This window comes from Seriola dumerili, unplaced genomic scaffold (assembly GCF_002260705.1).
Source record: "Seriola dumerili isolate Sdu_G_001 unplaced genomic scaffold, Sdu_1.0 BDQW01000017.1, whole genome shotgun sequence".
NCBI classification, from domain to species: Eukaryota; Metazoa; Chordata; class Actinopteri; order Carangiformes; family Carangidae; genus Seriola; species Seriola dumerili.
The window spans coordinates 8,060,868-8,088,326 of NW_019174272.1; the positions used below are offsets into that span (position 1 = coordinate 8,060,868).

At 41.4% G+C, this 27,459-nt stretch overlaps 1 protein-coding gene across 1 annotated transcript; it reads left to right on the forward strand.

The window, feature by feature from the left end:
- Window positions 1-1,581: 1,581 nt before the first annotated feature.
- LOC111227398 (5-hydroxytryptamine receptor 7-like) lies at window positions 1,582-23,110 on the forward strand. Its single transcript, XM_022752850.1, has 2 exons — window positions 1,582-2,030; window positions 22,049-23,110. The coding sequence occupies exons 1-2, from the start codon at window positions 1,582-1,584 to the stop codon at window positions 22,785-22,787; spliced, it is 1,188 nt and encodes a 395-aa protein (XP_022608571.1). The 3' UTR covers window positions 22,788-23,110.
- The last annotated feature ends 4,349 nt before the right edge of the window (window positions 23,111-27,459 follow it).

Here is a 27,459-nt window from a genome sequence, read left to right on the forward strand (position 1 = left end):
ACTACCCAGTTAGGAGGGATCCAGGGCTTGTGAGTGGAAATCAGATGCACTCACATGGGGCTTCTTTACTGGACAGAGTCTCAGTAACGTGACATCCAAACCAGCCACTTGAGATTTGGGCAGCAAGAGGTGGTCAAAGCATGCTTTACATTTTTTTACCTGGAAACATCCACGTTTGACTGTCAGTAAATTAAATGAGTGATGCTCCAGAGTTAAAACCGTACATACTTGACACCTGAAAGCATCATTGACTTATCCATAATTACACCAGAATGCATGGACAGATTACGGGCCTCAAAGGCACTGGCCCAGGTGCCCTTGCCTTTCTACGTGGTTGCTTCCACAAAAATGAAACAGCTCCATTGCCTGTCAGCAATTTATAGCTAATTTAAAATTGTCTTGTCATGGTTTTTTCTAACCATCGTCATTATTGCTCCCAGAGCAGGAGTAATCCATACCTGTTTAACCTCTCTAACTACAGACATTGCTGACAGGCTGCTTAGCATAGGCCCCTAGAGCTTTCCTCAGAAACCTCCCTCCAACGCTTTGGAAACCTGACCCATCTTCTCTGACATCTACACATCTGTAATACCCCCAGCATAAATGGGCCAAATTTCCCTGACAGCAGGAGGTCTAGCAGAAACTGCCAGTGGCCACTGGAATTAATCTGATGTGACAATCATTACTGGCCTGTCTGTCAGACTGAGTAGTAGGTAGTGGTGAGTAAAAGGCCATGGCTGTGTGGTGGCTTGCATGTGAGCGTGGTGGGGTATGACAGACTATGGGAGGTAGGGGGTGGGATGCAGCACCGGCCCCTCCAGAGCCAGAGGACACAAACGCACCACAGCTGTTCCTGCCTGGACGATGATGCAAGCAGCCCAGAGTCCTGGGAAGCTTTGCCATATGTCCTCGCTGTCTCCCAGTGCTGGGTTTTCTCTTCTGGTTTGTTTTCAGACCTTAAATGTGAGGGTCCAAGAAAAGCATCATGACATAAGTCACCACATAACAACAGAAAATATTTTTTTTCTAGCACAAGAGCGAATGCACTCTTTGTTAAGTGGTTTTGCTTTTGAGAGATATTCTATTTATAATCGGGTGAGTTTTCCGTCTCCTATAGGCTGGGCTGCTGTATCTCGTATGTGTTCAGTAGGCTGTCTGTGCGTCTTAAGTGACGCGTCACATGGTTAGATGCTGTCTGCGCAGCGCAATCCTCCAAACACAGTAGTTCTTTTTTATCTCAGGGTCGTGCAGTGAGAAACAAGCGCTTCAGGAAGCAGCTGGATTTAGATTCTGTAACTTTTTTTTTTTTAATTTCATAGTTTTGGAGCAGAAGTTATTTTACCCTCTGGAGATGGACCCCACACACATATAGCACTTCTTGCAGACGGATGATTCTTGAACGGAAACCAGTCAAGAAGCCCTCTGAGTTGTTGGCAGCTCTGATGTGGTGCAGCTGCAATAGCCTCAATCTAGAACCGCTGGACAGGAGCCGAGAGCAGGTTACATGTATCCAAATATGCGCGTAATTGGAGTGCACTGGCGAGGCGTCCCTTCCATTCCTGCCGGGATATCGTTGTCGTGATGTTCAATACTTCGGGAATTGGGGTCACTCTTTCCGAAGTTATCAATGGCACTCTGCAGCTTCTCAACAACCCCCTCGTCACCACTAGTCCCACACCCATGTGGAACGTGTCGTGCGGGGAGCAGCTGCAGGATTTCGGGCGCCCGGAGAAGATCATCATCGGGGTGATGCTGGCTATCATCACGGCGGTCACAGTCATGGGGAACACGCTGGTGGTGATCGCAGTGTGCGTGGTGAAGAAACTGAGGCAACCTTCAAACTACCTGCTGGTGTCCCTCGCAGTGGCGGACCTATCAGTGGCCATAGTTGTGATGCCGTTTGTCATAGTGACAGACCTCACCGGGGGCAAGTGGCTTTTTGGGGACACGTTTTGCAACATCTTCATCGGCATGGATGTTATGTGCTGCACTGCTTCCATCATGACCCTGTGCGTGATCAGCGTGGATAGGTGAGTTTCGAAAGTTAGCAGCTGCACCGGAGCTGCTCCGATACTGAGCGCTGCTCATTTTGCAAAGGCACCAACATAACTCATGCAGTATAAAATGACACGGAGACCACAAATACGTGGCCTCTTATAAACTGCTCTGAACCACTTAACTACTCTGAGGGAAGGAACAGTTAAAGTGTCAAATGAAGTAATGAATTGTAATCTAAACGCATGGAATAAATGGGCGTTTTTGCACCAGAGGAAGTCTTTTAAATGCCTTATTCCAGATCAACTGTTCCTCTGAATATAAAGCCGCTGAGCCAGAAAATTAATAAGCAGACTGTGATTAATTTATAGCATGCTTAATTAATTTGCTTGAGCGGACCATGGGCAGTGTTTCCTTTACGCATTTAGGATCAGCGCCCACCGACCTTACAGCTGCTGTGACTTTGATAGATGATTTAACATGGCCCTACATTTCTGTTAGGGGCACATAGGTCGCACCTGCCCTCTGTTATTACGGCCCCAGAACAATAAAATCAAATCTGAAGCTGCTGGAATTCATTTTAAACACAGTGCAGCAGCTCATTTAACTACAGTTTTTTTTTTCTGTCTCACTAAATATGAGGTTTGTCACCCTGGTGTTTGGCATCAAAACTCTGTTCCAAAATGATTCACGAAAGTTAGTTCCCATCGGGCCCACAGTGAGTTGCTTTAAATTCTACATTTAAAATAGGGGAAGCTGAGCTTGAGCACTCATCCCCACCAATCAACATTCATCAAGATCCACTCTGCATCTTGCAGCTCTTGGGAGTCTCTGCTTATAAAGCCAGAGCTGAGCCTGATAGCTTGTGACAAATGAGACACATCCACTGCTCCCACTGTAATCCACGATGAAATAAAGGTCAAGTGACTGGTGTCACTGCTCTGGCTCAGTGACATTAATGAAGAAAAGCCCAATGTTGTATTGATCTGATTATTTCCTTCCTTGTCAATCAGGTGTAGCACCCAGATTCATGCATGTTTCATGCTGAGCAAGACAGACTTCAGTGGTTGATGCTTGAGGAGCTAATGGGAGATACAGATATTGTGCTGCGATACAGTGTGATTGCTCCGGTCAGCTGTGGTAACGCTGACAGAGGTGTGACTGTGTTTTGGGCTGGTTGGATAGGAGGTAACCAGATTAGTTAGGTAGAGGCAAAGAAATCCTTCAGAGGTAAGGTTAGAGGTCACAGAGGTCGCAATGATTACTGAAGATGGATGGGCAGTAATTCTGATTAGTGTGTCATCTGTGGCCCCTCACTCTCCTCGCTGAGGTCATGTGCTGGCCACCCGTATGGAACCAGCTACACATCATTCTGCGACATGCTTCTATAGAATTACATTATTTCCACCGTAACCCGAGCGAATATACATAGACCTGGGTAGAAATAAGCAGTGTCAGTGTGTGAAAGCTCTCTTTGTCATCCAGTGGAGGATAAGTGGAAGTGTGAGAAAGCAGCTCAGTCAGGTGTCACAGCCATTGTCTGAGGTTAGAGATGTGAATTGCTCATAGTATGTACTCGGAAAGTACAAATGGACTCGCCTGTGAGCGAGCATGTCTGAAAAGATAGAGTGGAGGATGATTGAATGTGTTACTGTGAAATCAAAGTGTGCACACCCACCAAACCACACCGCTCTCGCAGAGCCCCTCTGCCTTTTGCCGGGCACAAGATTATACTGAGAATTTAAAATGAGGTGATGTCAGTTTGGGATTATTTTTCATCCGCACACAAGCTGTACGGCAGTTCTGTCAACTGTTTTCACTAATCTCCATGAAAACAGGCTCATTTTAATTAAACAATGCAGAGTGTGTTTGGCATATGATTCACAATGGGAATCAAAGAGATAATTCATTAGGGTGGGAATTGCCAATTAGACACATGATTAGCTGTAATTAGGGCTCTCTCTCACTGCCATCCAGGATTCCCAAGGACATGCTTTGCAAAATGAAGCTGAAGAGGAGTAAGTGCTGCAAATGAGGACTGAACAGGTGTGTTTGTCGGGTTACACACTCCCTGAAGACAAAGTCTACTGCCAAGAGGGATGCTGTTCGTCTCTCGGAGCTCTTTTAGATTTTCAGGGGGGACGCTATATGGACAGGATGGCACTAGAGGAAAGGTCCCTAGTGTGTGAGGCAAAAGGATTTATGATCCTGCAGGGACCTGACAGGCCTGACATGGATGCTCTCAGAGAGACTGCTGTCATCCCGGTGGATTAGACTATCTCTGACGTTCACCATCCACCTTAACACAAGATTAATCAACAACTACAACTACCTTTTGATTTCCACATCATGTTGTAAAAAGGCATATTTCTTGTCACAGGAAACAGTGTGGGGAAATAATATTCTAACTTTGGTTAAGGGGGTTGAAGCAGAATTAATCTTCCCATATTAACATATACAATCATCGGTAGATTAGGGCAGTCAATACCATCTGTAACTTAGTATTAGAGGTGGGTGACATGAATGAAATTCTTAGTCATGATATATGTAATTTTACTTCACGGTATCAGTGTATATCATGAAAATCAATGCAGAAATTGTTAATGGATAGAATATGCAGAAAGATACATTTGGTTTGGTTACTTTTATATAATTTAGCAGAATAAACACCCAGTAAATCAAAGGACTTTGTCTCATGAATGCAAAGATCATATATAAATTCAATATTGCCTCTAAACATCAGCGATTCACAGCATTTCCCAAAATGGCCTAAAACACTATATCATCTTTGTACTCACCTCCAATATATGTATTATGAAGCTCATGGATATAAGAAATTACCTTTCAACTTTTTTAATAAAATTTAATTTAAATAACAAACAGACTAATTTTATATTAATTCCAAATCTGAATTTCCAACCTATTACCTCTTTTTCCCCTGCAATATGCTTGAAAAAGTCACCTACTATAGCAATTTCTTCCCTTATGAGGCTTGGTTCAGTAGCCGTTCTCACACAATAACAGGAAGCTATTGGGATCATGCCTAGGTCATGTCAAAGTAACTGCAGGCTGTGAAAGCTGCGCTTATGGATGAGTACCCATTCATCACCTCCAGCCTCTTTAGGTGGAGATGCAATGCTGCAAACTGAAGACAACACACCACAGCATTGATCCAGTCACAGCAAAAAAAAAAAAAAAGGAATAAAAAAGAAGTTATATACCCAAGGCCAGTCTGAACTAATGCCAGTCTGCTATCCAAGCATGCACTTTCAGCAAAGGCTTAGCCGCTTTCGTGTCCACTTCCCTGTAAAGTTGGTATCTCTTTTGGCTACAGTCGGTTTTTACCTTCACTGAGAGTAATATGTTGTATGTTCAATAATTCAGAAGTCAAATATGAATGATTTATTCACAACAGTGGGAAGAGAGGGTGGTCCTTTTCCTGTAGCTCCTCAGACGTCTAAGAAAAGATCATGCTTGAGGAATAGAGGAGCAAGAGGCAGACGCTGGTTAAATTTGCAAATCAAATATAGCCTGGCTTAACTATCTGGGAACTTGTGGAAGATGGATGGAATATAGGTCAAGAAAAAAATATCACATAGCTGCAGTAAAGTAAACTTTTCCACCAGTCAGACTGAAGGAAATACAGTGTAGGTGTGATCACACCCGTAAGCTCCTGCAGGGGATTTGAGGGAGGAAATCACGCTAGCTAGGGCCCATAGATGTCAGCGGGATTAGCAGCAGCCTTCACATCCTTTCTGCCAACTCGTGTGTCACTGATGAGCCAAGTTCACACACTGCTCCCGCATCGACCTGTTCTCCACATCTGATAATATTTTTGTGAGGTCAGCGCCTAAGTTCGTCCCAGGAGAGACGGTGCTTGCTTAGTGCAGCTGGGGAACATCCACCCGCAGCAGACACAGATGACTTGACCTAGCTGATGCATCCTCAGGTAATGTGATGTGACGCCTGAGCCTCACTCTCTCTCAGGCTCCATTCACTTACCACTTGTCGGCCACCTTGCCGAAACGTGGAGGATTGGACGCATCCAGCTAGGCCAGCGCGACCAGATCAAAGGCAGTTCATGCTTGTGAAGGAATGCTAAATCGGGACAGAAAGTGTGCTTCCATACTAAATAGGATGTTACACTGAATTCTTAAATCCTATGATCACAACCAGTTTACAGATAGTCCTACATTTCAGAGGTTTTAGAAACCACAAGGGACGTTTTTAATGTTACAAGCCACAACAACTTTTTCATACTGAGAAGACAAACCACTCTCATCTTTACAGAGCAAACAACATTTAAATTTAAAATCTATCACTGCCCATAGCCTGTAAACAACACTTCTTCTAGAGCAAAACTGCCATCAATGAAAATATTTCAGAGCACCATTAAATGAAAATGCTGTGTGAAGGCTTTTGGCAAGTTAATCATTGATAAGCGCTGCTTCTACTATCAACCGCAGATCTGTTTCCACCCTGTTTGACTGTCTGTTTGACTTTTAGTACTGAAGCACATGAAGTGAGAAACAAATTGTCCACTGATCATGTGATCAGAGAGGGTGGTGTGTGTGTGGGAATCGACCTTAAGGAGGATGAAATGTCTGTCAAATCAAAAGGAGGAGAGCAATGTGATGGCAGCTGATTGTTGTTTGTCTGTGAATCTTTACTTTTACCACAGTATTGGTACTCAGAGTCATGATGTCACAGTTGTTGTATAGGTTTATAGGTTACTTACTTGGGAGTTTGGAGCAATTTATCCTGTGTGGTGTAAGCATCTGTAATCTGAGGGCTTGTCATTGGTTCATTAGAAAAACAAATATTTTAAATTCTGGCTTGTTATCAAATCTATGACATCTACAGCCGATGCAGCATGGGTCCATCATGGTATGCTGCATTCACAGCATGTGTAGGTTTCCATATTTAGTAGATTTAGTAGTCTGTACCTACTGTTGACATGTGAAATGTAAATAAAGAGAAAAAAAAGCCATTTCCAAGAACATATACAAATGCACAATGTGCATCTGTATATAAGAGGCAGAGGTGACTAAACCACAGTGCATATCGTACATAATGTGGTTATCAACAACCCCCTTTGTCTTTTTGTCTTTACTCCACCCTTGTCCTCACTCTTACAATTGCATTCTCACTTTGTTCTCTGTGAAGAGATCCTCCTAATTTGCAAGAAGGGGCAGAAATGCAGCATTAAACTGAAAGCGATCTGATACACAGAACAAGAAGAAGAGGAAGAAATCAAGACTAATAGTCTATAGCTACACTAACGGCCCACTGAGGTTGCACTTAAACCAGTGGTTTGAGCGAAACGCTATTGTTAGCATGCCAACATGCTAAGAATGACAATGTAACATGCCGATGTTTGGCTGGTATAATATTATTATTATTATTTGTAGTTATAGCAACAGTTTTTGAGATATCTCAGTCTGAATCAGTGGTGACGGACTGACCAACCTTGCCATAAAGCCAAACCACTAGCACGGCTGGGTTATCATGAGCCGTGATAGCGGTGTTGCCAAGGACCTCTAGTCATAGTAAACATCCCATTCAACAGCATAGTTTTTCTGGGACTTGGTTGGAATTTGTAATAAAAATAATATTTGAAACTGCTACATGAGTTTAAACAGCACAGAGATTCACGCTTCACTCACAGATCCCGTGCTCTGTGATTTGATTTATGTCTTTGATTTATCGGTTGACCTTGTCAGGAGCCACTTAAATCAGATTTGCCTACATAACTAATCAGTGAGCTCTTGAATCAGATCCAGCTCTGCATCATATTTGAATTGTAGCAATGTATTGACGGATCACAGACTGGAATGAAAATATGCAGCCAGAGTGATTTCACAAATGAGAATTAAGCCTTGTTGGGTAAAAACCATCTGACTCAAATTTGATGTTTCTGTTTTACCTCCTTGAAGTGAAATTATACACAATTATTGATATTTTGAGGAAGTTTTATGAACATAGGCTTGATGAAAACTGTTAGAAACCCTTCACTCCTGAAAAGCTGTGGATCCCCACCCTGTTTTTATACGTCAGCAGCAGTATTGGTATGTCGCACTCTCCTTTGCGATTTGACATGGAGGATGATGAAAGAGTAACCCCTCCACAGAGAGAGTTTTATGTTGCTATTCCCAGCTTCTCACCATATTTACCTAGCGATCTCTGGGGACAGGAAGAAGAAAAGGGCAAAGTGCTGCGTGACTTTACTGTGGCATAAATCATGCTTTGTGTTTTGGCATAACAAAGGTGGGGTCTATTACTCATCAAGATCGAACAAAGGGCCAGCGAACATTCACCAAGTGGTGAGATAATGGGCTTCCTGTTGATGGAGCCGTGAGACTGCAAACAAACACAAACGCACATCACGCTGTGGATTGCAGATAATATGTTTTGAACATTTTGCATAGTGTTACTTATGCAGAATAACTATGCAACAAGTTTTGGCATTCAGCTCGTTTGTGCACAATAACTGAATATTTATAAGGTCTGTGGAATCAGCCAGTATGAATGATCCTATTCAAATTTACTGATTACTGTTCAAACTAGTGACCAATCTCATGTATTTATGTGCATCCATGTTTAGAGGGAGCATAAACTATAGGGGCCTCTGGTTGAGCTTATTCTGTAATGCTACCAAAGGCATTAATTCATCCTCATATATGTTCACTGCTCTGCATCAATCTATTGTAGTTGTCATTTAATACTAAACTCATTATCTAAGAGCCCTGCATGATGGAAATGTTCAATGTGACTTTGTAGCTGAATTTTGATGTTTAGAAGTCAATGATTTGACTCCCAGCACTGAACCGAGTTTGTATTCCAGCTGTGAAATAGCAAATTGAGTTATGGCACCCCCATCACTGCCAAACCGCCCTTGAGCAAGACACTGAACCCCGGAACTGACTACTAACTGGGTCATTGCGCTGTATGCAGCCCAGAACTTTTTTTCAAATGACTGTGTCTGTGTATGTGACATACAGAGAAGAGGAAAGTTCATTCTTGACCCTGGGAACAACATCTGACAAAACCAATCTCACCGCAAGATCCACTAGTCGCTGTTGTCCAGCGTTTGATGGAGTCATACCTGCAAAAAAATGGAAATCTGAACATCTGCAATTCCATGACAGCTGTAGATATTAGATGCCGTTAGAGAGACTTGTTGGAGAATTTGTTTTTGTCTGTTGTAGAAGCATCCTAAAAGTTTTTGGGGACACTGGTCTGTTGGTCAGTTTAGCTGTTAAACAACACTGTAGCATATGATACATGTTGAGTTTAAAGTAGCTGATAGGCATTCAGAGCAGTTTGGCAGTGCTGGGTAGGGATTGTGTGGGTGTGTGTGTGTGTGTGTGTGTGTGTTTGTGAGGATGTACATGGCCCAGTGAGACACCGGAGTTTGTGCTATATTTACTGTCTCTCTTTGCCACCCCAAAGGTCAAGTTCAAGTGTGTTTGTGTTCAGCTCCTGCTGTTATTTTCCTCTAGTCTCCCTCCGCTTTCCTCACGTCTCTGTGAGTTTGTCGCCATAAACGTTTGCCATCTCTTATCTTTATTAAAACTGCTCATGGTCCAACTTTTGAGTTAAACTCGTGGCCCACTGTAACTCAATGTGCTGTAGCGCATGTGAAGGATGGATAGCTGTGTCCTTCGGACGCTGTATTTGTAGACTGATTGTGTCGCAGCAGCGTGACTAGGCTGTCCCATTCAAATGTGGCCAAGAAATGGGCCCTTCTTTTCCTGGGCAACGAAAGATCCAAGGGGTGGATCCTTCGCGACCCAGAGTAAATATTGGGTTTCTGCCCAGTTCAATAACGGTACAGCTGTTAAAACCACAGGCCTTAAAACCTCTTTTTGTGAAAAAAAGTCGCTAGGTGACAGGAGCCAAGCTTTGCGATGCAATGGTAAGGATGAAAATCCTCCATTGCAAGGTTATTATCGTTGACTAAAACTAACAAAATAACAAAAACTTGACGTGAATTTTTTTTTTAACTGAAAAAAAAAATAGGGCTTTATAAAATAAAAAGATAAATAACTGAAACTGTATTGTGTGTTTACTAAACTAGCTATAAATAAAATTCTAAAACTGTCTTTTCATCTTTGTCAGTTTATTTCATACAGAAGCCTGGTAGTTTTAACTGCAATGATGTGCCATAGAGCTGCAGCACCTACAATTAGTGACTAGGGACTAGAAGCCCATATTACAAAGAAACTAAAACAAACATCGAAACTAATAAAACTAAACTAAAACCAAGCATTTTTAAAAAATCAAAACCAAACTAAACTAGTAAACCTGCTAAACACCTTCGTAGACTGCTTCCCCCAAAGGATGCAACCCCTGAATTCGGACACAGCTGATGATTTTCCCTTGATCAGAACTTGGCGTATAGACACAGATGAATGGTTCTGTGATTTTAATGGACACTAGGCAAGTGATATTTATTCTGCAATAGACCAAATATACTGTAACAGTTAAGAATTAAACACCTCTATTTCTTTTGTACTTGTTAAAGCATTGCACTGTTGAGTATTGTGTCTAGATTGACAGTTTTGTACCCATCATTATGTGCGCTGCTTTTGCAACACAAAAGTGACCTTCACTTCCCTGGATCAGTATTATCAGTATTATTACCTTGTTGGCACAGCTGTGTTTGCTCACCTATAATGGTATTTTGCCTGTCTATCTTTCAAATTAGCCTTGTTGAGATGAACCCTGGCAATGTACAAATGTAATCCTGTACATTTAAAACTGTTTTTATTCCAGTAGGCAGAGGCTGAATAATTGAGAATTATTTTCTCCGTCTCACTGCTCACAGGCGAGATAAACAGCAATAAAATTGCTCTGGTAATGAATATTCCTGTCATCAGTCATAGTTTCCTCAGGTTGGTGCGCACTGCTCAGACAAGAACATAGATTCCACCTCCATATCTGCAGCTCTGATGTATGTCATCTGCCGCAAAGTCAAATTACATTCACTTAATTTTCTTCTTGTGAAAAAGAAGTCACCTTACTTTTTGCTTGAATTATTATTCTGGCATAGCTGAACATAAGATATTCCCTTTGTAAACGTTTCTCATTTGTTTTATCTAAATGTTTCTTTACAGAATACAACTTAACTGATTAATTTATCAGGTGCATGTTTTCCATTAAAATGACACACACACACACACACACACACACACACACACACACACACACAACATCTGCTTGAAGACTAACATGAAATGAAATGAACATGTAATTTCAGTGACAGAGAACATCTGTACTCATCTGCCTCTCTGATGGTGTTTGATGCCTTTGTCAACGATGTTAAACACAACTGCTGTTCTGTGTAAGAAAGTCTATTGGGAGAGGCCTCAGGCAAGGCAAGTTTATTTGTGTAGCATCCTTCAACAACAAGGCAATTCAAAGTCCTTCACATAAGACTTAAAAAGGAATAAAGGAAAGGTATTTAGAATATGAGTGTAGAAAAATGTTGAAGATTTGATGCATTATTGAAGCAGATGAATGACATTTTTTCCCTTTGGAATTTGTCAATCATTTCTTATAATGTCATGTTGTATCTGCCTTTTGAAGAGAGGCTCAGAAGATATGCTTTGCAATAATACTTGGTACTGGGTGATACTTTATTTTTTGGGCTCCTGGAGCGAATTCCTTAGATATTTCATCTTTCTTAGTCTATGTTTGGAAAAATACACTTCAATCAGGAATAATGAGACTACAAACAGTTTGAAAGTTGGAAGAGATGTATTGTAGCTGAGGGTTGGTTGATGATTGCATTTAATTATAGTGGAAATTTGTGAACTGAACATGTTTTCATTCATCATCCTGTGTGAGGCAGATAAGAATTCAATATATGGCCACTGATTAGTGTGTCCTAATGTGAATTAGGATTTTGTATTTTTGTTTCATTCAATTCTAATGCTAATGCTGTTGGGCCTCCTGGTGTCACTTTATGATGAGATGAGCTTGAATATGAATGATTCAGGGATTTTAGTCTGTTTTTTCAGGATTGTTGTTTTGTTTTTCCTCTTAATACAAAAGGGACAGGGGAGATACGAAATTGAAAATATTGTTTATACTGAATGCCAGCCTTCAGAGCATCTTTTTCATCTTAAATTAATACAGGTATGTTTTTTTTTAATAAGAGGTCTGTGATATTTTAATGTCCTGAAAATAAAAGGTCAGTACGAGAATAGGAGGTGGAAAACAGCACAGTCCTCAACTGCTGCTGTTATGTTACATGGTGGTGTCTACTGACTCAGGAACAAGTTAGATACAACTCCTCCTCACTGTCCTTTTCCATTTGCCGAGCCACGAAATGATGACATATAATGGGCTGTGCAGCTACTTCAGCTATACTAACTGCTGGCTACATGCCAAACTGGAAGAAAGTGAGTCGGCTCAAAAGAGGAGCTGCCTGAGGTATCCTTGGAAACTAAAATTGTTCAACGTTTTTTTTCTAAAAGGTCAGAAGAAAAACAGGAGGAAGTGAAGAATGAGATTCCTCCCCCACATCTGAGACTTTCCTCTGAGCTTATTTAGTTTTCGAGGTGTCCTTTGAAAGACACTCGGACAGAACCAAAGGGAAGGTGACAAAGATTGGCGAGGTGGGGGCGTGTGTGTGGGGGTGGTGGGGGTGAGGTGGCTCTTCAAACTGGCTTTCTCACATCATCATGACAGGAAAAGGAGAGGAAGACGGACTCACTGGCACATACTTATTACCTTCCACTAATAGACTTTTACAGTCATTGTAAAATAATGAAGAGGGAGTTAACATATTCATTAATATGTGAGAGAGTGTATTGGGGTCTCACTGAATGAGCCGGCAGCTTTGGCGCTGTTAGAGGGTCGCTGCCCAAAGTAAATGTACATAATGGTGGTCAGGTCAGTAATAGCACTTCAAGTGCCATGAATGAAAGATTCTTTCTAACAACGTCCCACTGGGCCAATGGGATCATGGGATGTACGTACTGTACATGTGCAAATTTAATTTTCTTGGAACAGAGAAAGCTCTGGAGAGGCATTGTAGCTGCATCACAAATCTGGTCAACATGGCTGCCACCATAATGGAAGTCCATTAAAGAACTGACTAAATGCACAACAAGCAGGGGGAAAAAATCCATTCACAATGTGAAAGCCAATAATGTGACGAGAAGGTGCATTTACTAATGTAGACTGTGGTTTGACAGAGAAATCTTTTTTTTCTTAGCTACTCTCATCCCTGCTGAAAACACTGTGGCTCAGATCCAGGAAACTGTGCACACCACACGCTACACCCGTAGGGCTACACCATCCCAAAGGCCAGAGACACAAGGCATCAATACAAGTTTTTGTTGACTGAGAAGCTCCTCACAGTGCAGGTCAAAAAAAAAAAAAAGCCTCTTTGTAGTCATACATATGTAAATTTTGTGTTAACCTCATTGTTTTGCTTACATAATAATTATTTATAGGTGAGACCATGGAAATTAAGGTTGGGACCAATTTGCCTTGGCTCCAGAATATTAACTACAAGAAACAGTAGAAGACCATCTGCGAATTTATGAACGAGGACTAAACAACAACTAATGGCAGTCTGGGCATTCAACCAAGAGAGACCAACAGGAGAATAAATGTCAGCAACCATTTGTGGCACCAAATAAAATAAGTTGGCATAAAACCAGACACTGGATGAAACAGTTTTAAGTTAATAATTTGGCAGTAACCGTCGATGATGACTAAAGTTAATGTCCTGGGTGTTGGCGTGCTTGGGAGTCCTCAGCCCTTTCTTTAACATTCGCTTTAACTCGTTCAGAACAAGCCTGTCTTCTAGAAATTATAATATCATACATCTAATTTGCAACAACAAATACTGCACATTTTGGTTGAGACATATCTGGCAAGTCGCAAGATATTGATACTGAACATGACAATTTTTTTCTTTTGTTTCCCGACCGATATAGATAGATATACTGTATGTAGTGCGTCATTCAGTCAAAAAAAAAAAAGTTCCCTCTGAACATAATCCAGACAGAAGTTATGAGAACAGTTTAGGAAAATATAAATGTCATTTCTAGGAGATAGGATTGTCAGAGACAAAGAAAATTGCTTGATTGTTTGAAGTATCATGCACAGTTAAAGATAATGAATACCATATATAGTGTGTATATATGTATGCCTTGTTGTCAACCATAACCAAATATTTTACAGCATAACCGCTTCCTTCTTTAGTCAGAGAAGTGTTATTGTCATGATTCATGCATTTCAATGATTCTGTTCAGTTCAGTTCAGTTTATTCAAAGCAGCTGCATCGTCAAATCACACATCCATCTCATGCTGGGCCAGTAGAAAACACTTGGTAATGAGTGCAGCCACAGATAACACTGGTGTCCAGTTTATGATGGATAGCTCAAATATGTGTGAGTGCTATCCAAGTATCTTGAGCAGAGTGAGAGGAGCTGAGCGAATCTCTCTGATGCTGATATTATCAGAGTGAAGAGGTCAAAACACCAGTGAGAGTCCAGGATCAGATAATGCTGTCAGAGCCTGGTGGGACAGTACGTCTGAAAGGTCAACCGAAAAGGGAAGAATGTTAAATAATCTGATGAAAATTGCTTTTGTTTTTTTCCTTTTTTTCCCCCGTCAACTTAAAATGAAATACACATGCTATACTCAGCTTTAAAATGCAGTATAGTCATATGTAGAAAACCTCACCTATTGATATAAATTGTCACATCCACAACTATTGTTTATGATAGGTGAAACACGTTTGCTCTTTGCCCCACATTAAACGAGAAGACTATTTATATGTGAGTGCTGGCAGTCTGTTTGCTCTGTTTAGATTGAAATGGCCGTGCACCCGATACATTGCTTGAGTATTTTGAAGTTGTGCACACTGCTACTGTCTACTATGTGTAGATAAAGGCAAGATAGAGTGTTTCAGCTTGTGATGCAGCAGTGATAGCTGTTCTGAGCAGAAACAGAAGCAGCTTGCAACAGCATTAAGACAGGAAGAGTTCATATGACTAAACAGCCTATTAATATTGAGCAAATAAGTTCATTTTCAACCTTGAAAATAGAAGTTTGACAAAAAAAAAGGTTAAAGCTGGAAAATTTAGCTTGTTAAGAATTTACATTTTGTCACAAGACATAGTAATGGTAGTCCAAAGGTAACAAAATCTGTACCTGCACCAAACCAAAGCGTAAAAAACGATTATTTCTTGGCCTGGTGCAGTAACTTCCTGGAGTCTCCACTATAAAGACTCCACAGTGTGTTGTTTTTTTTATGATTTAGAAGTGCTATGTGGATTTTATTACCTTTGAACAGAGCCAATGTAGCTGTTTCCCTGTGTTTCCTGTCCAGCTGCTGCCTACAGCTTCATATTTAATGTACAGGAATGAATGTTGTGTCAATCTTGTCATCTCACTTGGCAAGAAAGCAAATTAGCAAATTTCCCAAATGTTGGAATTATCCCTACAACAAAATCATACTGTGTTGAGATGAGAAACTAAACAAGGTTCGAACTTCTCTTTACATTTGTCACACAACAAATGTATCTCTGTTAATTTACAATGTTTACAATGTACAAACGAACCTAAAGAAAGATTGTCCAAAAGTGTGTACTGTCTATTCCTATTTAAATCATTGCTGCGTGTCACTCTTCATTATCATGGGACTCCTTTTAAATGCCTTCACATGTGGTTAGACAACATGTTATTCTGAGAGTACCCCATCCTTAAGTCACCTTGCTGTGTGTTTTCCTTGGAGTTTCTTCTGCACCTCTAACTGTGAGTGTAATGCACAGTCATTATCTGTGGTTTTACTGAATTAGAAACGCAGTAATTGCTTTGTTGTGCTGCTGAGTTTATGCAAGGTTTTTTAGTTGCTGTATCTCTTTGAGTCTATTACCCTATTCTCTGCGCTGCTCTCATCTATTCTGCAGAGCCTGTAGGGTATTTGCTTTGTTGTCCAAGGACACTAAGCTCCGGCAGGGATGGACACGCTGACTGTTGGAGGGGGAATCCATTTATCACTGTTGCACTAATAGCTGCCCATCATCCCTATTGCTGTGAGAGCCATTAAACCACAGATAGGGACAGGTGGTGTGCTGTGCTGTGAAGGCCATAAAATATCCACACTAACGCTTTACAACAATTAGGAGGAAGTAAAACAGACATCATAAAGGTGTAAGGACTGAAAGTCAGATGAGTGGATGCACTTTGTGAAGCTAGGTGTGTCTTTCAAGTACACAATGATTCTGTTTAAAAAAAAGCTTACCTAATGTAAGCAGCGTATATTCTTTGACATAAAGAGAAATAGGACATGAATCTCTAACATTTAACCTCTCACATTTAACAACAATAAAGAAAATACTATATAGTATAATTTGAATGTTAACCAACAGCCAAACACTATTAAGTCCTATGAGTTGGCTCTGAAGAACAAAGCTTGAAACAAGCTGACTGCTGTGAATCATGTAATTCATGCTTAACGTACCACACCATTCATTTTAGTCCCCCTTGTCATGTAGGCCTCGCTGCATAGACTAAAACATTTTTAACAGTCACAGTGTATCTCCAACAGCTGCTGACAGTGAGGGAAAAATGACAACCATCAATGACTGCATATCCTTAAGCTTTAAAGGGGCTATCTGTAAGTTTTCTCTGCTGCCTAATGTGGTTTGTTGCTGGGAGCAGGCGGTTGTGATCATTGCTTGACTTGATAATACGTCCTCTGAGCAGCGCTGCGTCTTCAGGGCAGACTACAGTGAGTCACTATCAGAAAGTGACAATATGGGCCGGGGCGAGCTGGTTAGTGATGGAGTCAAGAGTTAACATTGGTGTTGCTTTCCACTGCTGGAGACAGGTGTTGGCGAGTAAAGGAATGAAGTTTGATGCTGAACTTGCATTTTCTTTTCTAGATTGGTAAGTAAACAGCTGTTGATGCTAATGTTGGCTATGTAGCAATAGCAAAACTTACAAATAGCTCCTTTAAGTTCCCTTTTCCAGGCCTCCTCCACCTGTGACCAAAGGCACGGACTTCTCTGTCCTCTTTACAGAAGTCTTTAAATGGGTTTTCATATCGTTCCAAAATGTGGCCTTTATAGAGATTTTCCAAACTTGATCGCTGGCAGTTCTCATAGAAAACTGCAAGGTGATCTGCCTGGACATGTTAGCCCTCACTTTCTGACCCAGTCTTTGCACAATATCCACCGTGTTTTGGTACAATCTTGGACAGGATCATAATCACTTCTTCTGTGATGTTTCCTCCTTCTGTTTCAGGGACACAATTCAACCATAATGGCCGACTTGGCTCGTACTTTGAATGCTTGTTGAAGTAGCAACTTTGTATTTTTATCTTGTGACTGTAAGTTTTTGACAATTTGAAGGACTTTGAAAATCAGGTATCAGAGCCCACGGAGAGTTTGAACACCCCATTTCTTTCTGACAACTTCTTATAACCCTGATACTAGAGTCATCAAAATGTAATTATATGTGTTAATAAATAATTAGCAGCTTTCTGGATGGTTAGATATCAAGCCAAGCAAGTCTGACACCTGGTTAAAATCCTTCTATCACATCTTCAACATCAACAAACTGAATATTTAGATGTTTGTCAGCACAGACATCAAGCTCATAACTGCTCAGTAAAAATAAAAAAAAGTATACACAATTTTACCTTACTTTTACTCTCTGCCAATTCCCAAGCATCCTCGATTAGACTAAAATAAGTGCCAACAGTTATTCACAGAGTATTTGACACAGGTCTGACCTAAGCTAGCAGTTCCCTCCAACAAATCTGGGGGAAGACGTATGTCTGTTCAGGGATGACTCAGTTTGGCTTATGTAAGTCAAATGAGAAAAAAAAAAAAAAAAAAAACTACTGCTGCTATTTTACTCACTCATTCTAACCTTAACCTGAGCAGAAGACAGAAAACAAAACAGAGCCTGATCTAAGCAGGTGCTTCTTCATCTGAACTGAAAAGAGTAAGGCTGAATTAAGTATGAAACAGATGGGATTGCTCATTTGCTTCATTCCTTTCCTTTTCTCTGTGAGACAAGCAGCTTTCTGTCTTATGGAGGTTCCTCAAATATAAAATGAGAGCTGAAGCGTTCCTTGAGGACCGCGGTTGTTGTCTCCCACTGGGCAGATTTGGTGCTCTTCAGTCCAGAGCAGCTTAGAATAAATACTCTGTGATGATAACGACACAGGTTTAAGGTTAGTCCAGCTGGCAAAACCTATTCATAGAAACCTGTAAAATCAATAAGCAAGCTCACAAGCTTTTTTAAATATACATTCTGCAGATATCTGATTTGCAACAATAAGAGTTTTCACTGACCGTAGATTGTATAAGGAATTGGTTTCAGATTTTCCCCTTTTTCAGCATTCTCATTCACTTTATGTAAGACAAACCAAGCATGAAAGCAGTCTACACGCACTGTGGACTGCTGGATAAAAAGCAGCCTAACTGAACTTGAGACAGTTCTTCAACAGGAATGCTCTGATGTCAGGCGATGTCTGCATTTCTTTGCCCACTTCACTCACACAGATAGACTGAAGCAAAAAACGTATTATCCCTAAAATGGGCAACACTTCACTTTTTCAGAGGCTAATTTTGGATTGCCCTGAAGTGCAATGACATAGGAATTATAAAGGCCTCAGTAGTGAGATGAATGAGCGAAGATTCTCCAGTGGAAATTTTCTGGGGGTGGGGTGAATTTGACAGACTTCCCCCCTGTCCCTGTTACTTTCTTTTTAGGAGAACCTGTTCTAAATTTACCACCCCAGCCCACCAAACCTAGTGCAGCTTGGTAAATATTTCACTGTGTATCCCCTCTCAGACATTAAAAGGTTTCAGAGATGCTCCTGGAGATGACTGACGACTGTTAAACACCAGCGCCAGTCACAGTTTTTCAGCGCAAAAAAGACTTCACTTTACTCTGCCCCATACTGGTAGCCTAGCGGAAGTAATGGAATTCTCCATTAGCTCGGGCACACTGTTTGCCTGTGGCAGGGTAATCCCTGAGGGCTGCTGTGGCTGTGGATATGTCCCAAATCCTCCAGAGATATGAAAAAAAACCCCTCTAAACTCCCAGTGTGTGTGTCACTGTTTCTGTTAAGCACACACTGTTTTATGGGAGGTGGTTATAATCCTTTCCCCCTAGTTTTTATATTGACTTTGTGTGTCCTCTGAGGTGTGAAGTATCCCATGGGGTTTTAAATATATAATGGATTTTGTGTAATGTTCTGCGATTTCATTGATTTATGCATTTGACTCAAATTAATTAATAAATCTTTATGTTGCATGATTTATGTTACATGTTCCATTTATTTTTCATTATTCTGGTATATTCACATATGTGCATACTGTTGTGTCCTAATTTAGTAGACTGGTTCTGTGCTTGTTGGTTGTGAATGTCTATGTAGACCTCATGGTATACCTTTCATTTTTGCTGTACCCTGTTATTGCCTCACAGGGATCAGTAAAATGTAATCTCTTTGTGTCAAAACACACAAGATAAAAGCATCGGAGGGTCCCACAGATGTTCAACAGCAACTCATTCTGCTAATATACAAGCAGGGAGCTATGTAATGAAGTGTTAAAATGTGCACTTATCTTATCCAACCTGGCAGTCGTTTGTCTCTAAGAGGATGGTGAAAGGATTTTGCATCTAATGAGAGTGCATCAGAAAACAGCTCTGCCTTCTACAGGGCTGAAGATGAGTCATAGGTTGTGGAAAACTGCCCTGCACCTCACACAGACTCACAAACATCCCCAGAAATAAGCACCACAACCACCCTCATTACTGAAGAATTCTTTCAGAGAGGAGTGTTGCATTACTGGTTATCCATTATGTATTCCTGAGAATTCCCACATCATGGAGTGTACCCATCTCAGGATCTGTCTTGTATCTATTTGACAGTGTTCGCCTGGATGTGTTCAGTCCCCCGTGTAAAGCTTAAGTACATTTTAAGTGAGAGTTGTAAACCAGACAGAGCAGTCGTTGGAGGGATTGGGGTTGAATAAACAGTAGTTATTATGTAATATTCACTGAGCACAACTAACCCGAGCCAGGGGATCATTAAGAAGGACATGGTAATAAAGTGTGGCACCTGAGTGTATACAGGAAGCAGACTTACTGTCTAGGCTTAAGAAATTCCTCAGGAATGGTATTTATTTCAATTTTGATTTCGCTTCTGCGGAATACAAAGTTTTACTTACAGCCATGAAACAAACAAATGTGATTTTAATTTTTGGCTAAAACGAGCCATGTGTATTTGTCTTTCTTTTCATTCTCATGTCCCGTGGTCCTCTGTACCATCACCCGTGCTGCCATGGGTGACAAAATAATGACACGTCTCAGATAAATGATGGACGTTTCACTTGTTGTCATGGAAACACTGACAAATTCTCATACGAGTTGCATGTAGGTTACATGCCTCAGGTGCCTGTGGAATTGTCTGAGGCCAGATAGGAGCTGAAAAAAAATCGGACTGTTTGGGAGGGGGGAGGGGGTTCACCTGCAGTGCAGTTGTAGCCCTATTGTCCTTTCCAAGTAATTCTGGTCTAAATCAATACCACTTGCACCGTGTGTCAGTTGCTAAGAAGCTACAGTGTGCAGCAGAGATGCCAGTCTACACTACACTAAAACCAGTTAGCTTGTGGCAAGCTGAAAATTTGGATCAGTGCTATTTTGTATTCGCAAACAACTTCTTGTTGCTCTACTGTGTGCCAGAAAAGTTTAAAAAAAAAAGCACAGGAATGGATTTCAGAGTCATTTTGGCATTTAGCATGTTTGACACCAAAGTTGTGTTAATGCCTTAATCTGAATGTATCAGAAGTGCAGATTCTACACAGTCCCGTGGCCTTTGGTACAAGCACAGAGACACTGACGCTCATATGTTAAGATAAAGTAACATTTTCAGACATGATGTGTAAAAGCCCTGAATGTGAATTGAAGAATCCTAACTGAGGCTGACTGAGCTGAATTTAATTTCCACACTGCTGATAGCATCACTGACGGACGATGAGGCGAATTGGCCAGTGCTCCCTAAAGGTTTTTATCTTGTGATTAACAAAAGAGTGGAAACCAGAAAAACAGCCCGGAGTTTCAAATACACAGCTTTCATCAATGACGCATGTGATGCTGATGAAGGCTGTGGGCACACAGCCAGAACACGCTGAGATGTACACACAGATTTATCATCATGTGAGAATAGTGGCTGTTTTACCAGTTTTGTACAATCTCAAACCTTTCACACCTCACTTTATTTTTCTGACACTGCCAGCTGCTATTTGAAACCACTGAGATGCCTGTTTGATTGATAGCTCCCTCTCTACCTGCTAAGCTCCTCCAAAGCCAAAGAAAAGCAGCTAATTGCCCACTGGGCAGTGACAGAGTGTGTGACCTCTCACTGAAATGTTCGTCTTTGAAATGAGCGGGCATGTACTTGATGCTACTACTCTGCGCTTTCATCTTAATGAAGACAGGCAGCAGATTTCTGTGCTTCAGCAGAGCGTCTGAGTGCATTACATGTGAGCGGATATCCAGCCTTGATATAGAGATGATCAGATGATGAAAGCTACTGTACTGGACACAGTGTTAAAGTATTTTAGAGGAAAATATAAAGGTAGCTTCAGCTGGTACTGGGAGAAGTCTTCCTTCAAGGCTTTCTCTCAGGGAGCCTCTCTGGCAGAAAACCTGTACAAAGTCTTTACAGTACCTTCTGCCTGACTGACAAAGTCTGCAGGCAAAGGGGACTGTTGTGATGGATGAATGGGGCAAACATAGAACTTGCATGCAAGGAGCCTCGGGTTCACATCCTGCTTGACTTTGTGATCTTATTATTTTCATTTTTTTTTTTAACTTTCTTTTCAGTTTTCAGTTGCTGTGTGGTAAAGTTTAGGTAGTACCAACACAACCTGTTTGGGTTTCCATTCTGACAGGAAACCTTTCTGTCAGAAAGAGCGTGTGACCTCTCCAGTGTGTGCTTTGCTGTGTTGAAAATCTGCCTGGGAGTTAGTACTGATACTTCTTTTGTCTCCTGTCCTCACAGGTATCTTGGGATCACGCGGCCTCTCACCTACCCAGCCCGGCAGAACGGTCAGCTGATGGCAAAGATGATCCTGGGAGTGTGGCTGGTGTCAGCATCCATCACCCTGCCACCCTTCTGCGGCTGGGCCAAAAATGTCCACACAGCCGGTGTGTGCCTCATAAGCCAAGACTTTGGCTACACCATCTACTCCACAGCCGTAGCCTTTTACATCCCTATGCTGGTCATGCTGGTCATGTACTACAAGATCTTCAGGGCTGCTCGCAAGAGCGGCGCCAAGCACCGCTTCACTGACCTTCCGCGGCGCGAACGGCTTGAAACGGTGGCTAATGAGGCGCTGCGCATGCAGGGCCTGAAGCCACCTGGTGTGGCGGAGGAATGTGCCGCCTTGTCCCGCCTGCTGAACCGTGAGCGCAGAAACATCTCCATCTTCAAGCGGGAGCAGAAAGCAGCCACAACGCTGGGGGTGATCGTCGGGGTCTTTGCTGTGTGCTGGCTGCCGTTCTTCATCCTGTCCACTGCCAGGCCCTTCATCTGTGGCGTGGAGTGTAGCTGTGTGCCCATCTGGCTGGAGCGCACGCTGCTCTGGTTGGGCTACGCCAACTCCCTCATGAACCCCTTCATCTACGCCTTCTTTAACCGAGACCTGCGCTCCACTTACCGTGACCTTCTCCGCTGTCGCTATCGCAACATCAACCGTCGACTGTCCGCTGTGGGCGTGCATGAGGCTCTCAAGGTGTAAGGCAGGGTACGCGAGCAGCGCATCTTGAGTCTCAAACAGCGTGGTATGCCCTGTGCCCTGTGCTTGTACACTTGGTGGCTCTCAGGCCCTTCTGCAACGGCAGAGAGACAGCACGATCACTTGAGCGTGTGTGTGACTCAGTCTTTCTATTTTGGGGAGGAAAATCATAGAGCGTACTTGATGGGCTATTCAAGTCGACACTGCTTTTGTGCATATGCCACGATTCTGTCCTGGCTCCGGATTTATGATGGGATAATGTGGTGACAAAGGAAATGACATGTAAACACAATCAATCATCCCAGTGCTTTCAAAGGGAACAGAAAGCAAACACATTTCTGTACAATATCAAAATTGATGTTTGATAAGTAAAAACATGTTTTGTGCACAGTGTCTTCATCAAACACGCATTTGAGGACATCCCAGATTAATTTTCAAACAGGAGGTGAACACTTTGAGGTGTATTGTGCTTTGTGCCAGGATTAAATATTATTTATATCACTTTATCTCCAGTCATAGCTTTCAATTTGGTCTTCTAACTAAATTTACCAGGAGCACCTTAAATGTTTCACAAATGTTTAAAATGTGATGATGCCAAATGAACGGGGGCGGGTGGAAAATGGTGTTAAGATGCAACATGAAGGGAACATCCTCCATTCATGGAATCTCAGTGTTTGTTGCTATAAAAAGAAACTGAAAGTAGTTTGTTTAGTGTCTGCATGAAACATATTTGTCTTACACGCCACTGTATACATAAATCATGAGATTTTGAATAGTGAAGGACGGTTTGGCAGAAAGGTTTCCATGTTTCACCCAAATACTTTATTGCACACTTGAATTCAATATGAACTCAGACACCAGTTGTCAGAAACCATGATACTGTGGACCGTTTTCACTCTTCTTATTTTGCCTTGATCGGTCTCATCCCACTTTTGGCTGCTGACCTTCTTGGATGGTACAACACATGAAACCTGCTGAACCCTGCAGTTTTCACTTAGAGAATTTACGTGTTTCTCAGACTCTTCTGCTCCACTGGTTGTCAACAGTGTTTATCTTTCCTTTTGAATCAGGATGTGGTCATGTCCTTCCTGGCCACACTTCTGTCTGAACTCTTTGGTGACCTGTAAGAGCCTGTGTCAAATGCCATCAGTTCAGCAGTGTGTGCTTTTTCTACCTCAATTTTTTGAGTTTACTGTACATTTCCTCCAAACAGATGTACTGCGCTGTCTTGCATCATTTTGTAATTAACTGCTATTTTATATGGTGTAAAATCAATCTGTCTACAACTACTGTGTTTGCTCTGTTTGACCGCTTTGTCATTACCTTCAGAAACAAGCTGGGGAAGTGGCAAAGCATTTCACACATTGTAAATAAAGAAACACTTGTTTAAAATACCACCGTGGCCTATATTGGTAACCTCATACGTTCATGCAAACAGAACTGGTTCAGCGTTGCAGTTACAGTTCTTGAGATTGGGAATCAAAGGATCCCCCCCCCACACACGCATTTTCAAACAGGAGACAACCCACACAGATCCCCTTCACTTTCTAACCCCACAGAGCATTTCCTCATCAAAAGCCTGACACGCAGTTTGTTCTACAAAATTCATCATCCTCACTGACTAGACTGATACGTCTCCCGTGTGGAATAAGGACGCACCTTAAGGGCTGCTAGACGTCTTTAAAACATTCATAGCATTAGAATTAGTACCAAGGCCACCATGCTACTGCAAGGACTCTGGAGATGTGTTTGAGGATGGCGACCCAAAAAAAGACGCCTTTATTCTCTGTCTGCTTGGAGGTAAATCTTTTATTCAGAGTTTAGGTGACAGCTGTCTGCTTGCTTTCATGACTGAAGCTATCCTGTAGAAACACGAGGATGGGCGACAGTCTGATGTGATGGGCCACAACACATGTGTCATGTGTTGTGGCCTGTGGTCAGAAGGTGTCCAGGAGTGTTCATTTGTGCAAGCATCTCAGCACAGACAGTAATTACAGAGACATATTATCACCTTTGAAGTTGATGTGACCTTGTTGCCCATACAGAAAAATATTCACATTCAGTTACAGTAATGTTTGGCCACCTGTCAAAAATAAGTACAATCTTCAGTCTCCTTTTAGCTCTATTGGTTTCCACCATTTCCTGATGGAAATGTCAGACTCTTTATTGAGAGCCAAAGTGAACTTCCGGGTTCTGTTCAAAATCCCACTGACATTTGTAACAATGCTGATAATTAAAAATAAAGCCATGGAAAAGAACCTTATTTAACAGCATGTTTTGTGGTTTGCTTCATATCTTAAGGACGGTAGAAAACTGCAGGATGGGAAAAAAAATACTTCTGTACTACTGTAATACTTCAGTATCTATGTTTTTAGCAACCTTTTAAGAACATTTCCTACAAGCCCTAGATGGTCACAAGTTAAACTTTACAGCTCACCACAAGAAGCAAGCATGAGTGAGTTGAAGGTCTGTTGTTAGGTCACAGACAAAATCAAGTATGATTATGTAAACTAAGCACTTGGACTTTTTTGGACTTGTACATTTCATGGGAGCTGTAGTTTTTCTGTGCTCACATACTGATAGCTGTTTAACTTAAAATCATAAAGTTTCCCATTTCTTTTTTTTACAACTGCTGTAATGGATGACGAACTGTCATGAATGCTTCATTTTCAGATAGACTGATGCAGCTACATAGAGAGGGAGCTCATAGAGCTGGAGTCAGGTGCTAAATATTTGTGTGGTCATCACCACAAGGTGCTCTGCCATTTGATCCAGTGTTATTATAAAAAATATTTAGTATAGCTGCTTTAACATACATATATTTTGCAGGTTATGTTTTCTAATGTCATTTCTAATGCCATTTAGTTTAGCCGTTTGGATTGTTACAATTGTGAATTAGCACTTAACACAACAAAGGGTGAAGGAAACATCATTAGTTTTTCAGGTATTTAATCATAAACCACATCAAATTCTGACTGCTGATGGCGCTACATTTGGTGAAAAGGCTGGTGGGATTCATCCTCAGGGGACCATGAATGTCTGTACAAAATCCCATGGCAATCCATCCAACAGTTGATGAGACACTTCAGTCTGGTATTTATGTTTTAATGAGATATCATCATACTAAAACATCACTGCAGGTGTTGTTATAATTCACTAGAGGCAATTCACTGAAATGTATCAAGAATTTTGTTGAATAGATGTGGAGCTGATGGTTTACATCATGTGTATAAAATGCCAAAAAAGTGACATTGTTTTTTTGTGTGTGGCTGCCTCCCGCAGGGCCAGTTCAAATTTCTGTCTCAGTATTTCTATTTTCTACTATTTATTTCTATTATTTTCTACTTCTACTATTCTAGCATTTCCTATTTTCCGTGTCATAACGTAACAGTCCAAAAATCATCTGCTTGTTTGGGTTGGCGGTGCACTTGGCCAATTCCTGCATGTTGCCGTCTGTCAAATGATTTGGAGGGACAGTTCCCAATTAGAGCATAAGGATTTTCTAATTATAATTTTCATTCTCACCATGAGTATCCCTCCACTGAACACTGTTACATAATTCAGCTCTAATTCAATACAAAAAAAAACTCATATCAGAGTCCTTGGGGCAAAATCTATTTAAATGGGGCTTTGTGGCTAAACATGTGTCTATTTTGGGTGCAGTGACATAAAAATGTTTGAAACTCCCTGAAGTAAAGAGCAGGAAAATGGCCTCAGCCAGCATGTTGACATTTGTTTTAGCACATGAAATAGCAGGCAGCGTAGTGGACTTTGTGTGTCTCCCCTAAAACGTCCAGTCTCCCAGCAGCCATGTCAACAGGCGTTACTTTCAGGGGATGAGCACCATTGTGCCTGAGAGGAGTGCTACAGACAGTGTGGCTCGCCTCCTGCGCTGCCTCCCAATGTGTGTCATCACTATCAGTGAACGGGGGAAGAGGGTGAAATGTTTTCGTGTGATGTCGTATATTCATCAAAGGGAAAAAGGATAGTAGCAGATGTGTCTTTCACATATGCTGCCCACAGGCTCAGTTGCCAGCTCTGACAGGCTGCGGGGGCTGACGGGGGGAACATACACTCTCGCTTTGCTATTTTTAATCTGCCCCAGTAATTAAGTGGGGACGCTTTGATTAAGCATGGGGAAAGAGAATTCAAGCGCTATGATTTTACTATCTTGCAATGTGTCCCTTTCACCCCCATATGTAAACACTCAGTGATTATGAGCCAACCTATGTTTGACGGCGCCCACAGCAATAAATAAAAAAATTAATAATTTTCATACAAACAACTACAATCCACTATACTATTCTCCACTGCTGACTATAGAGGAGTACCGGAGCGAAACAATCTGCTCATATGCAAATATGAACACACAATATTCATCTGTCTTGTCATACATTATAAATATTTGAGTCAAGTTTACAATTGTTAGTTAAGTAGTAGTATAATGTCTTGTGTGTGTTGCATATGACACAAACAACATATATGGACTATAAGATATTCAGTTGTCATATACAACATATATTACATAGTCTGATCTTGAATGAAACCTGTATGAAAGAGTGTGGTGTTAAGATTGTTGATATGTTCAGTGTGTACAAACTTTGAGTTTGCAGTATTTGTATGTGTATATATTAATTGTATAGTACCTATAAAGGCTCTGCCACCCTCCAGTGTT

Coding starts and splice junctions, on each gene's coding strand:
- LOC111227398 (XM_022752850.1), top strand. CDS start 1,582: ATGTTCAATACTTCGGGAATTGGGGTCACTCTTTCCGAAGTTATCAAT. Junction 2,031..22,048: donor TGCGTGATCAGCGTGGATAG/GTGAGTTTCGAA, acceptor CTGTCCTCACAG/GTATCTTGGGATCACGCGGC.